The 13,457-nt window shown below is 38.1% G+C and overlaps 1 protein-coding gene across 1 annotated transcript in view; it reads left to right on the forward strand.

Moving 5' to 3' along the window:
- Positions 1-5,051: 5,051 nt before the first annotated feature.
- LOC107568282 (signal transducer and activator of transcription 5B-like) overlaps positions 5,052-13,457 on the forward strand; it is a 26,921-nt gene continuing 18,515 nt past the window's right edge. Inside the window, exons 1-4 of the mRNA XM_016254217.1 lie at positions 5,052-5,247; positions 5,970-6,100; positions 7,556-7,707; positions 8,063-8,218. Of these exons, the coding sequence (XP_016109703.1) occupies positions 5,052-5,247; positions 5,970-6,100; positions 7,556-7,707; positions 8,063-8,218 (635 nt within the window). The remainder of the gene's footprint in view (positions 5,248-5,969; positions 6,101-7,555; positions 7,708-8,062; positions 8,219-13,457) is intronic.

Raw genomic sequence — 13,457 nt, forward strand, 5'->3', positions numbered from 1 at the left:
ATGATCCAGTTCAACCATACTAATAAGCAAATTACTCTAGACAACATTTGTGTGTCTTTTTTTATTGCTGAAGTGTGCTGAAATTTCTTCTTCTGCATTCTACTGTACGGACGTAAATTTACTTTCCCTTCAGCCTGAGGCTTATTCATTTCACTTTTGGTGTGAAAAGGCTTTTATATTTGCCAAAAATATAACTTTTTTATTTTAAAAACAAACTAGCAAGCCCTGTGCAGATTTAAAATGTAACGCAAAAGTAACATAACGCATTACTTTCCATAAAAAGTAACTAAGTAACGTAATTAGTTACTTTTTTATGGAGTAACGCAACATTGTAATGCATTACTTTTAAAAGTAACTTTCCCCAACACTGATTATAACCAATAAGACAAATACTAGACAAAGCATAATTTAGTCATAAAAATATAGCCTCATTAAATCAGGACTGACAATGTGCACTCAGTAACCCCACGATGCACCAGAGTCAGGCATTGTCCTTATTTAAAGGCTTACAGCTATGGGAATGAAACAATGCCTTTGTAATTTGTTTTATCGAGAGGTGGAATTATCTGCCTCCTCCCTGAAGGTGGAGGTTCAAGGTATTTGAGAAGTGTACTGTTTGTGTATTTATTTTCTTAGCCTCCTCCACAGCAATGTGGTCAGCAAGGTCCTGAAGCTGCTGAGGAAGGCCACAGAGGTTCAAACACAGCCTTTCTATTTTTTCAATTCTTTTTATTTATATATTTTTATTTTTATTTTTAGCTTTTATTTATTTACTTTTATTTTTTTTGCTAGATTAACTTTGAGCCTAGGCACCTGAAGGTTTTTGGACTTTTTAATTCCTAGATAGTTTTTGCTGTGGACATTGATTTATATTAAAATCTGTATGTTTACTAACACTGTTTTTAAGCAGAATTTCCAGTGAAAAACAATTTGTCTGTCCACGATGAAAGTGAAACTGTGATGTAACAGCCAATCAAAAAATATTTGAATTTTAATATATAGCTGTGTTACTTTCAACCAGTGAGATTTCACTGTGGGCAGAGCTACCTAGTGTGACTCTAGAAACCAAGAGGTCAATAAAATGTTATTTTTGTTGTTGCTGCTTATCCAGGACTGTATACCTTACCACAAGTTCAATCTTCTCATGTGAAAATCAGTTTATCATTGACTGCCTTTCTGTTGAAGTCAACCAGTCAGTCATGGACATTTCCAGCTGTAGGCTCAAAAAGTTCGGAGCAATCTGACAGGTCTACCAGAGTCATATCATCTGCAATTTAACAGCTCTTATCTGAATTCCTCATATTATGTGTACTTACAGACAATAGCACTGGGAGGATCATAGTTCCTTGAGGAGCCCTAGTAGAAACAAACAAGCATGAGACGGTAGTGCTGTTGTTTTAAACATACTGCTCTCAGCAAGAGAGAAAGTCCAGAATTCACAGTGTGATGGAATCACAGCTTGATCTGTGGTTTAGTCACGAGAGAACAAGGCACTGTAGTTAAATACAGATGAGAAGTCTAGAAGAGTATCCTGGCTTCTTCAGATGTATTATGTATGACGTTCAGAGCTGCACAGACCTTCTTTGACTCTTATAGTCACAAAGCTCTAACTATCAAGAGAGGTCAGCTGACTTGAAGACTACATGTGTGGTCACATTCTGTGTGAGATCTGCGTAACATCACACAATGATCAAAGATGTGTCTGCATGTTCACACAGACCCTCAATTAGAAACATTTTTGGACTTTTCTCAGGAGATTGATGTATGAAATAATTGTAATTCTTTCAATTAATCTGCATATCTGCCTATGCTTGCTTTAGTTAAAAAGAACAGTGTTCTGTGAATGTTAATGCTTTAATAACAAATATTTATCAGGAGCGTGTATGCTGGGATTTCATAAATTTCATGGAGAAAAAAGTAGCGTATCTAGTAATGTAACTAATTACTTTTGAAATAAAGTAATCAGAACAGTAACATGATTACTTTTAAAAGGAGTAATCAGTAATCAGTAATTTAATTACATTTTCAGAGTAACTTGCCCAACACTGATCGTGTTAAGGATTTCATGTTATTAATCTAATTAAACAATTGAATCAATTGGCATTGAGAATCAATGGCACTGACTTAATTATTACATTCAATTGCATTTTAAATTGTATTTAATTTAACTAAATTAAATACATTTAAATAATTGAATGAATATGCACCACATTTTGGCTGATATCAATTAGCCGAAAGCAACTCCGATTAAATGAATAGCCATGAAACTCTACTTGTGTTCTAATTGGTTCGTTCAATTCAATGTTCACAGCCAATCGGTTTCACATATTCATTAACGTTTTAACTATAACCAGGACATGTTCAATGAATAATATGTCTGTGCGCTATGTATGTCCTCATCTTAGCCCACCGCCTCCCCAGCACCACCTGCCTAGATCTGCTATGGGGGATCTTCCACTGTCTACCAGCAGCAGCATATTTCCTTTTAATTTGATGATCTGAGCATTTAACAGAAGCAAGTCTACTTGCTCTGCAGCAGCCTAACATATCTAGTCCACCAAGACCAAACCTATGCACAATCTGTTTACATTAATAAAGATTTTACACTCTATATCCCGAGAGTTGTCATGACTGAACTCATTTTGCTGCAGTTGCTGCTGGTGTTGAGCACAGCAACTCATGTCAATAAGCACTCTTAAGAGGAAAGCACTTTTCGAAAGGGAGACCTCAAAAGGGTTAAATGATCTAAATGCTAAGAAATGTGAACACAATTAAACTTCTAATACCAGCAGCCAACAAATATCCAATAGGATTGATAGAGTGGTGAAGAGAGAATTGCAGGTCTAGTGTGAGGTGTGAGGAGGGAGAGGAAGTGTTAATGGGTACAGAGAGCTGTCAGGGTCAAGAAGGCTTCATAAGTTCACACAGACAACTGACCTGATTTCAGCAACCGTCCAAATCACGTCACACATCAGTCTCCTTAATCCAACACATCAACCGGAATTGAGTGTTTGTCTTTGTGGTTAGTTGACTGGCAGTGAGTGGCTTTTGTGTCTGCCTTTTTATAAGCGTACTGTTCGTGTGTATGGTAAGCTGACTGGAAATCAGTGGTTTTTGTGTCTCTGTGTAGGTGTGCAGCTTTCAATACATGTATGTCTGTGTGGTTGCACTGCTTGGAAATACACACATGCTTACACGTATGCGTGCACACACACAAAGAGTGGGACAGGAAGAGGCGGGCTGTGAACTCTCTTCTTTTACAAGTTACTTCCGTTTTCAGAGAAAGCTCATATGCTCATAGGTAGGGATGCAACGATTAGGCTATAGATTTTGTTGGTACGATTATTGTCTGAGGAATAATCACGGTTTCATGATTATTACGATTATTATGCATTTATTAGTTTTACAACATTACTAATGTATAAACTCACATGAACACTCTTTAGATATTAAAGTGTTATTTATTGCTGCTTTTTGAAACCGAAACAACACAGTAATCAATAATACAGCACAAAATGATAATAAAGACCAACAAAAGTCCATCTCTCTTTAACTGGAATTAGAAAAAGGTGACCTCTGCTCTGTAAACATCCATGTCAGTATTTCCGTTTTAAAAATTACAAATGGAATAGATCACAAAAGTATTTAATGTTTTCAGTTTGCACATTCTTTAGATTTCTTTTGGACCTGAGGTAGAGAACTTGGAAACATGGTGAAAAAAAAAATATTGTTGGTTTTTGTCTTGTGAATAAAACAGGGATAATAAATAACAATGTTTATGAAGTATTATTAAAACTATTATTTACTTTATTTATCCCACAGGGTGAACTGTTACTAATGAGGGGAATAAACTGAACTATTATTGTAGCCTAATCAACTGCCATCCAATGCGTATTCATTTTAATAATCTTTATAATAATTCATTTGATTTTACATGTTGCCTGAGAAAATCATGTCTATTATTTTGGTTTGTGAGATCGGAGAACATTTAGGAGGACAAAAACCTATTGTGAACGCTGGCCTAGGGCTGGACAATATGGCCAAAATGTATATCACAATATATTTCTAATGACAATATCTGGTGAGAATTCTTGTTTGGTTCATATATTCCAAGACGTAGGCGAGAATCTGTGATTGCGAAGTACAGTAAATATCTACACCGGTGCGGTGACTGACTGCCACACATACTCCTCAAAACATTAGATTCATCCGCGCTGGAGCCGCGCCGGTACACAACCCACACAATGAAAATAATTCTGCAAGTCACTGCAATTGCAAGTTTCAAACAGAGATGGCGACAAAGAGGCAAAACTTACGGACTGCAGCTTTAAGTGATTATTAACACTTAGTGATTATGTTGTCTTGGTTTAAATGATGATCATTGTATACATAAGTTCAGCGAGTTCAGTAAGTTAATTCACATTTAAAAACCATCATGGGTAATAAACAGGACTACTGTACATGACTGACTTTTACAATCTTCAGAAATAAAGTTTGTGTGTTTGCTTTGTGCATGCATAGAGGAAGATAAACATTTACCCCATACACAAATTCATGATACCTACTCAGTTTTATGAGAGTAAAAGAGGAAATTTCAGATTTTATCAGCTCAACTGACAACTCATAAAACTAAAGACGATATCAGTAAATCTAGAAGCTTACATACATGTGAAAATGCCCACTCATCTCAGACACACCTGTACTTAAAGACATAATTTTTATGTTCACATACCATGTATGCACTAAATAAACATATGGTTTGTTTAAACAAACATACAGTACACGTGTTATAGATGAATAACCTTATCTGGGTCGATTATTAATACATAACAGGACAGGGGTGATAAGAACCTACATTACATATTGAAGCTTTGGTTAGTTGGATTTTAGTAGTACAACTGTATGTCGTTAACCCTTCTTCATCTTGCTAGTTTATCAAAACTAGAATGAATGAAGCTATATCATATTTCCTTGCATTTTTCTGAAATATTCTGATCGTAATTTTAGTGAAACTGAATGTTGAACCGTAAACAGCAACTTGGTTGTTAATCATGTGTGTCTGTGATTTGCAGTCAAGCTCACCAGTGGGCAGCCTGATGGACAGCATGTCACAGAAGTACCATCAAATAAACCAGGCATTCGAGGAGCTCAGAATATTGACTCAGGACACAGAGAATGACCTCAGAAAACTACAGCACAACCAGGAGTACTTCATTATACAGTACCAGGAGAGCCTCAGAATACAGGGTATACAGCCACACTCATTTACATCTATATACTTGACAGACACTTTTATTCAAAGCAACTTGCCTTGCATTCAGGATATACATTCCATCAGTTCATGCACTCCATGGGAATCTAACTTTGACCCCACACACACACCAGCGGACAGTTGTATGTATGGATATGCAATCAGATACACAGTCTATTTTATCATTCAGTACATACTATAGCAAAAATGCCCTCATTAAAACAACCTGTAGGCTCACATAATTCCTGAGAATACCACTGAATACCAATTCAAACCAGTTTTAAAGGGATAGTTCACCCAAAACTGAAAATTCACAAACAGTTTCTGGGGACTAACAGTGCTTTGGTTACCCACATTCAAGAGAAGCTAAACAGAAGAAAGAATTTCATACAGGTTTGGAATAACTCGAGGGTGAGTAAATGGTGACAGAATTTTCATTTTTGGTGAACTTTTCTTTTAAGCCTGAATATAAATCTCTTGGTGTAATCATTTATAAATCAATGTTATTTGTAAAGATAATTGCAATAAAAAATAATTGAAAATACATCAGCACAGGAAAGAAAACTACATTTGTCACAAAGGAATGGCTAGATTCACAACCCACTTTTTCATACCCAGATGGCTCTTTTACGTGCAAAATTATGGGATTTTTAAAAATAATTATTTTGTTAGCAAAGCTTGTCTTTGTGGACTAAATCCTCCTCTCTGTTGTGTGCAGCTCAGTTATCAAGTCTGGCCACGCTGCCTCCAGCAGACCGACAGCTACGAGAGCCCAGCCTGCTTAGCAAGAGAGCCACAGTAGAGGCCTGGCTGACCCGAGAGGCCAACACCCTGCAGAAATACAGACTGGTACACACTAGGGCTGCACGATAAATCGCATGCAATATTTAACGCGCATCTTATCAGTAAAGCCGGTTCTGTAATCAGCGGTAAATCTCCATCACCTGCGGGCTTTCACATTGGACGTGGTTTTGCGCAACTCGTCAGTGAACAACGGCTCTGTGTAGCTAATGCTGCTCAATGTGAAAGCCCGCTGGCGATGGAGATTTACCGCTGATTACAGAACCGGCTTTACTGATAAGATGAATAAAATATTAGTTAAATATCGCATGCGATTTATCGTGCAGCCCTAATACACACACACACACACATGCTCCAAGTGAATAGTGTGCATAGCATTAGCATAATACAACACCCTGTACTGTAACATTAGTAACCCATGCTTTAAAGGGGCATATCGTAAACATTGTAGCGTCATAAACTACTGCTCAAAAGTTTGTGGGTTTGCTATGTTTTTTTTTTTTTTAAGAAATTAATACTTTTAATCAGCAAGGATACATTTAAGTGACCGAGAAGACATTAATAATTTTACAAATAATTTTTTATTTCAAATAGATGCTTTTTAGTTTCAAAATATTAGGCAGCACAACTGTTTTCAAGACTGATAATAATAAGAAATGTTTCTTGAGCAGCAAATCAGCATATTTGAATGATTTCTGAATGATCATGTGACACTGAAGACTGAAGTAAAGATGCTGTAATTTGCTTTGCCATCACAGGAATAAATTACATTTGAAAACATATTACAATAGAAAACACTGGTAACACTTTATTTGATTAATATTACTCAGTACTTAAATGTATAATTACACTGTAACAAGGACACCTTAAAATAAAGTGTAACCAAAACACTTAATTTAAATTGTAATAATATTAAATCAAATATTACTGTTTTTGCTCTTTCTTAGTTTCTTACTCTTAATTTAGTTACACATTAACACATTTTTAACCTTTTTTTCTGGCAATTTAAACTGTTTTTGCTACTGTCCATCTATATGTAATTTACCGACATTTAGAGTCAGCATGAAAATTCATGTTGATTCTCTTATTGTGAACGATTTATCCCTGCATTGCTGCAAACTCCCATTCAGATCTGCCTTCATTTACTCAGCGACCAATAAATAGAGCCATCGATAATCAATTTCACTTGGGTCTATGTCACAATATGAAAATATACAATACAGAAAAATGTTTATCGCTACGTCTGTTTCATCACGACTTTAAGGCATCTATATGTAAATTTCCTCTGTTTTGATTGGCTAACCTTTTTAAAGGTAAAATTATGAACACTTCCATTTCAAAATATCCTCCATTATTTTCCATTATATGTCTCCTTTAAAATGAAAGCAACACTTCCATATGATGTTGCCCAAGTACAGCAGTAAACCTGATGGCCATTGAGTACAGCACATATGTTCACATCTGTTCATGTGGTGTTATATTAACTTGTGTATGTGTGCTCAGGGATTGGCAGAGAAACACCAGAAGACACTGGCATTGCTACGTAAACAGCAGACGGTGATTCTTGACGATGAGCTGATTCAGTGGAAGAGACGTCAACAGCTGGCTGGCAATGGCGGGCCGCCCGAGGGAGGACTGGACATACTACAGTCATGGTGCCCACACATGCATACTTAGCAGTCTAATTTAGGACATACCATAGACCTCTATTGTTTTTAAAGCTAAAGATAATTTTAATTACTACAGATTAAGCCAAACCCTTATGTACAGTTATTTTATTTTATATATTTTTTTATTTTATTTTGCTATCTTCTGGGGCAGATTTGTCCCAGTGCATGGCTAAATAAAGCAATACACACACTAAGACAGTTATGCAAATAATCAGAGGCATGCGTATGTTGTGGTTTTGCACAAAACATTTGCGTTTACATTACACACACACAACATATGCAGAGAGCAGCTCTGCAGTTTATGCTTGGGTTTGGCATTTCTGCGTGTGTTTGTGCACAGGTGTGAGAAGCTAGCAGAAACCATTTGGCAGAATCGTCAACAGATCCGGAGGGCGGAGCATCTGAGACAGCAGCTGCCCATTCCCGGCCCCATCGAAGAGCTGCTGACCGAACTCAACAGCACCATCACGGACATCATCTCAGCTTTAGTCACCAGGTGTGTGTTTGTGTGTGAAAGAGAGAATAGCAGTGATGTTACGTGATTGCAAAGTGCAGCAGTAACACAACCAATATCCCCCCTGTAATCAACAATGTGCAATTTTACTGTATCTCTTTCTTGGCATTGCTACAATTTCAGCAGTGACTTCACAGTGTATTTGAATGAATCATATTAGTTGCCATGGTGACTTGTAACCATACATTCAAAGACATACATTTTCTTCCTTCCTGTGCTCTTTATGTGTGTGTATTTTTTCACTCAGTATTGAGCCTACAAGTCTAAGTGATTATAGGTTTTAAGGAGGTTTTACATTTTGGGCATAAAGGAAGGGGTAATTAGTGAATAATCAAGAAATCATTTTTAAAGGGATAGTTCCAAGAAATACTCACACTCATGCCATTTCTTACATATAGTACAAGAACAGGTTGATCACTTTTTCCATTAAATTACAGTGAATGGGCTTTTAGGCTTCAAAAAGGGTGCAAAAGCCTCATAAATGTATCAAAGTGGTCCGTACAACTCACGTTTTCTGAAGCCATACAGTGCTTTGTGTGTATAACAGAGAGAAAAATGTGTTATTATACACAGAAATGCTCTGCCTTAGTTCATAAGTTAGTTCATATTTTGGCCAGGACTCCCTGGTAGAAGAGATTTATCTCAATGGGATAATTCCTGGTAAAATAAAGGATAATAATAAAAATAAATAAGAGAAGTTTAATTAATATATCATTCAGTGATTTCAGTTGACTCATTCATTGAAAAAATCTGACTCAAAACACATAATTCATACATTAAATGGAGATTTCTACTTCTCTTATGAACAATCATGAATGCACATAGGAGAGCTGTTTTCAAAATCTTATGCTCACCTAGGCTGCATTATTTTGCTCAAAATACAGTAATATTGTGAAATAGTATTACAATTTAAAATAACTCTTTTTCTATTTGAATTAGGGCTGGTAAGAGATAGAAGTTTAATTAATATATCATTCAGTGATTTCAGTTGACTCATTCATTGAAAAAATCTGACTCAAAACACATAATTCATACATTAAATGGAGATTTCTACTTCTCTTATGAACAATCATGAATGCACATAGGAGAGCTGTTTTCAAAATCTTATGCTCACCTAGGCTGCATTATTTTGCTCAAAATACAGTAATATTGTGAAATAGTATTACAATTTAAAATAGCTCTTTTTCTATTTGAATTAGGGCTGGTAAGAGATTAAATTTTTTTTTTTATCTAATTAATTTCTTGATGTGTCGATTAATTAATCAAATGAATCGCAAATTAATCTCACATCATATTTGGCTGAGAAATTACTCCCAAAAGTCATTGTTGTGTAAAGCATCAAACAGACATTACAAAAAGTAGCTTCAGCAAGAAATATTTTGTTTGATTCAACATAAAATTTATTACATATACTTTTTTGGACCATGAAGGTGAGTAAATGATGACATAATTAAAATTTTTGGTTGGGTGAACTATACCTTTAGTAATTTTGTATTATTATGATTACTATGGAAATATAAAATTATTTCTTTAATGAAATGATACTCTAAATAATAAACTAAAACTGCCAGTAGGTGGTGGGAAATGTCTTAATGATTAAGTCATTGAGTCATTTATTCATTCATTTGATTCGTTGAAATGGCTGATTCATTCAGGAGTGAAGTAAATGGTTCTCTTTATGAATGGTCCATTGAATCATTAGGCTTGTTCGACTTGAAGCGCATCATCACCATCAGATCGATCAGTGTATGACATCATAGTACCGCGAGAGCGATTAGAGAACACCGATCGGTCTGTGCAGTGCTGCTTCAAATCCAATCAGGGCTGTTTCTAGTCATTTTGACGCTCTGGATGAAATCCCTATTCCCCCCCCCACACACATCATATACTGTATTTATATACTGTATATATAAAATTTATTTTCAGACACCAGTTTTTAATTTGTGGTCAGAATGTAGCTACTTATTACTTTGTTACTCACTGTGGTGTGAACTTCCCCTTTAAATAACACAACGTTCTGCTCTCTATGTGTATGATGCTGCTCCCATTAAGCACTGTTAGAAGTGAATGAATTGATTCAGCATTTCGACACTTCCGTAAGGATGCGTTAAATTTGACAAAGCAGTTTAATAAAGGATGTATTGATCTCGTGAATTAGCAAATTGTACTATATACTATTGATCCAGTGGCATACAGACATCGTCAGATTAACAGTACTCTATCCCAATGATGTTGGGGGATCCTGTGGGGGCAGCAATCATATTTTGGGGTGGCCGTGTTACTCTTTATCATAAGCCTGTTAAAATGTAGTGCCAGTACGTGTGCTCATTGGCGCCCCCTCAAGTTGGTGACGCTCTAGGCGACCACCTAGCTTGCCTATGCCTAGAAACAGTATTGGCTTGGAGCGTCTGAGGCTCCGATGCTTTCCACGTAAATGATGGGACACAACAACGCAAAGGCTGGGTCTGCCTCCTCCGAGGGCAGTGCTTGCAAGTTCACCACTTGGTCCCGAAAGGGAGTGGTGGGAACCTTGGGCACATAACCTGGTCGGGATGTCAACCAGATCTCAAGGTAACGTGAGAATCAGCTGGACCAAACTCAAAGCACGATTCCTTGACTGAGAATGCCTGCAGGTCCCTTACCCTCTTGATTGAAGTGAGTGCGATCAGGAGCAAAGTCTTGAGAGACAGGGAGCTCAGCTCAACTGAATCAAGCGGCTCAAAGGGGGCTCTCCGTAACCCTGTCAGGACCACGGAGAGATCCCAAGGGGGGTTGGGTGCGACCTGGGAGGGTTAAGTCTCCTCGCATCTCTCAGAAACCTGACAATCAGGTGATGCTTTCCCTGGGACATACCATCCACTGCATCATGATGTGCCACAATGGCAGTGACATACACCTTTAAAGTGGAGGGGGACAGCCTTCGCTCCAAATTCTCCTGCAGGAAGGAAAGCACCACACTAACCGAGCATCTCTGGGGGTCCTCTCACTGAGAGGAACACCACTCAACAAACAGACCCCACTTCAAAGCATAGCATAGTATCTTCAACTCATCCTCGGACTCTGACTGGGCAGCCGCCGAGGCAGAGGGCTGCTCAGCAGACTATTCAGCTTCTGAAGAGGAAAGCCCCTCCTCTGATGCAGCAATAGACATCTTGTCCTCTTCTGGAGCCCCGAAGGAGACACTGGGTCCGCCGCGGGACAGACTGGCGTCATCATCCGGAAGCTCGACGGTCCTACGCTGTGAGGGGCTGGACTTCCGTGGGGGCTGACCCGACAGAACATTCCTGACCGTGATCCTCAAGCCTCCCTTGTCCCCTAACCAGCGCATCCCCCGAATCTTTACGACCCGAGGAACTGGGCTGGGCACCCTAATTATGAATGAGAGCCACGACCTCAGCATAGCCATGGACATGCGCTCACAATGTGAGCAAGCACAATAAAGATGAATTGCAGCCAATAAATTCCTGCAGATCTTCTTTTCTTGATTGTAGAATCTTCTCTTTCAAATCAAAAGAGAGATGCGCTCAAGAAGCGATCGGCTCCGAAGCAAAACTCTGAATGAGTGGACGCACATCGCCATCTTATATACCCGTATGTACGGGGAGTGGCTTGGCATGCAAATTCCACTCACCAATTTTTATTGACCTTTTCTTGTAATGCTCAGAGGCTCCCAAGTGAGACCCCTAACGTCAGTTAATGTCGGCGTAATGTCAAACGTGACTGACTGAAAGGGAACACCATTTATATGAAACAGAAATCTTTTTAAAATGTCTTTACTGTCGCTTTGCATAAATTGAATCCATCTTTCATGACTAAAAGCATTAATTTCTTAAAACAATACATACTATAAAATATAGTGTGCAAGTCATATGTATCACTTTTACATCCGGAATGAACAGAAAAGGTCATAATTAGGATTTGCAATAGCATGAGGGTGAGTAAATGATGACGCAGTTGTCATTTTCGAGTGAACTATCCCTTCGCATTGTTCATTCTCACATTTTATGAAATTAAATGATGAATGTCTTAGTACCAAATGATTGAGTGTTTATGTATTATTCACCCTGCATGTGCTGGTATCTGTGAGAAATCAACCGAGGCCGTTTATCAGAGAGATCACTTTGGTGGCACACAGGGGATGTCTACAAACCTCTGCTCTCCTTCACTCTCTTCCTTATAATATCTCAAGCTGTCAGCATTCACAGCTACCACAGGGGATGAATGTGGTGCTTCATTCATGTGTGTGTGTGTGTGTGTGTGTTTGTGTTTGGTGCCTCAGGCTGTACAGTCACTGAAACACTGAGCTTAATGGAAACTGTGCTTTTAAAAACCATCAGTGTCTAAATGGATCTCCATCAACCTGAGAAGTGTAACGTTGGCTTTTTAACTATTTAACATAACATAGCCACATATCAAAATGAATCCAATTCGGATTACTACATACCAGTTAGAGATGTGGCCTGGTGAATAGTGCACATGCAATGACTACTGCACAGTGGTGTATAAAGTACCTGAAAACCATACTCAAGTAAAAGTACAGATATCTTACCAGAAAATGTCTTTGGTAGAAGTTGAAGTCACCGTTTAGAATATTACTTGAGTAAAAGTCTTAAAGTATTTATTGTACTTAAGTACGAAAAGTATTTTTTTAATCTTAAAAAATTTACTTAAGTATTGAAAGTAAAAGTACAAGTAAATGCAAAATGGAAAAGAAGCAAATAAATTTGATTTTAAAATTAAAATTAAATTAAAATTATTTGATTTTGATGCAATATTTACACTGAAGCTCGCAGGCGGCTATGGTAAGGGGCGTGACATTTCCTGACCAGGCGCCGAGTGCTGCCAATCACAACACACACTGGCCCAGCTAACCAATCACAGCACATTTCATATTTCAGAAGGTGGGCCTTCATTTGATACAGGAACTATTCCAGCCGTTCATGCCAGTGTTACAGAGCTGACGAGACGTGAGACGTGCGGATCCATCTGCAAGGCTTTATTGTGGAGAAGACAGAGACGGGGTCATGAAGCAGGCAGGGTCAAACAGAGGCAGACAGGTATATGGTGGGCAAGACACAAGAACAGTCCTAGGGCTAGCGTGGGTCGACGATGGGCAGACAGAGTCAGAAGGGGCAAGACTAAGGGAGAAATCCAGGAAACCAGGCGAAGATCAGAAACCGGGAAAACAGCTAGGCTAGGGCTAGGGCTAGGGCTAAGGCTA

Source organism: Sinocyclocheilus grahami, unplaced genomic scaffold, assembly GCF_001515645.1.
Source record: "Sinocyclocheilus grahami isolate Dianchi unplaced genomic scaffold, SAMN03320097.WGS_v1.1 scaffold27.1, whole genome shotgun sequence".
Lineage (NCBI taxonomy): Eukaryota > Metazoa > Chordata > Actinopteri > Cypriniformes > Cyprinidae > Sinocyclocheilus > Sinocyclocheilus grahami.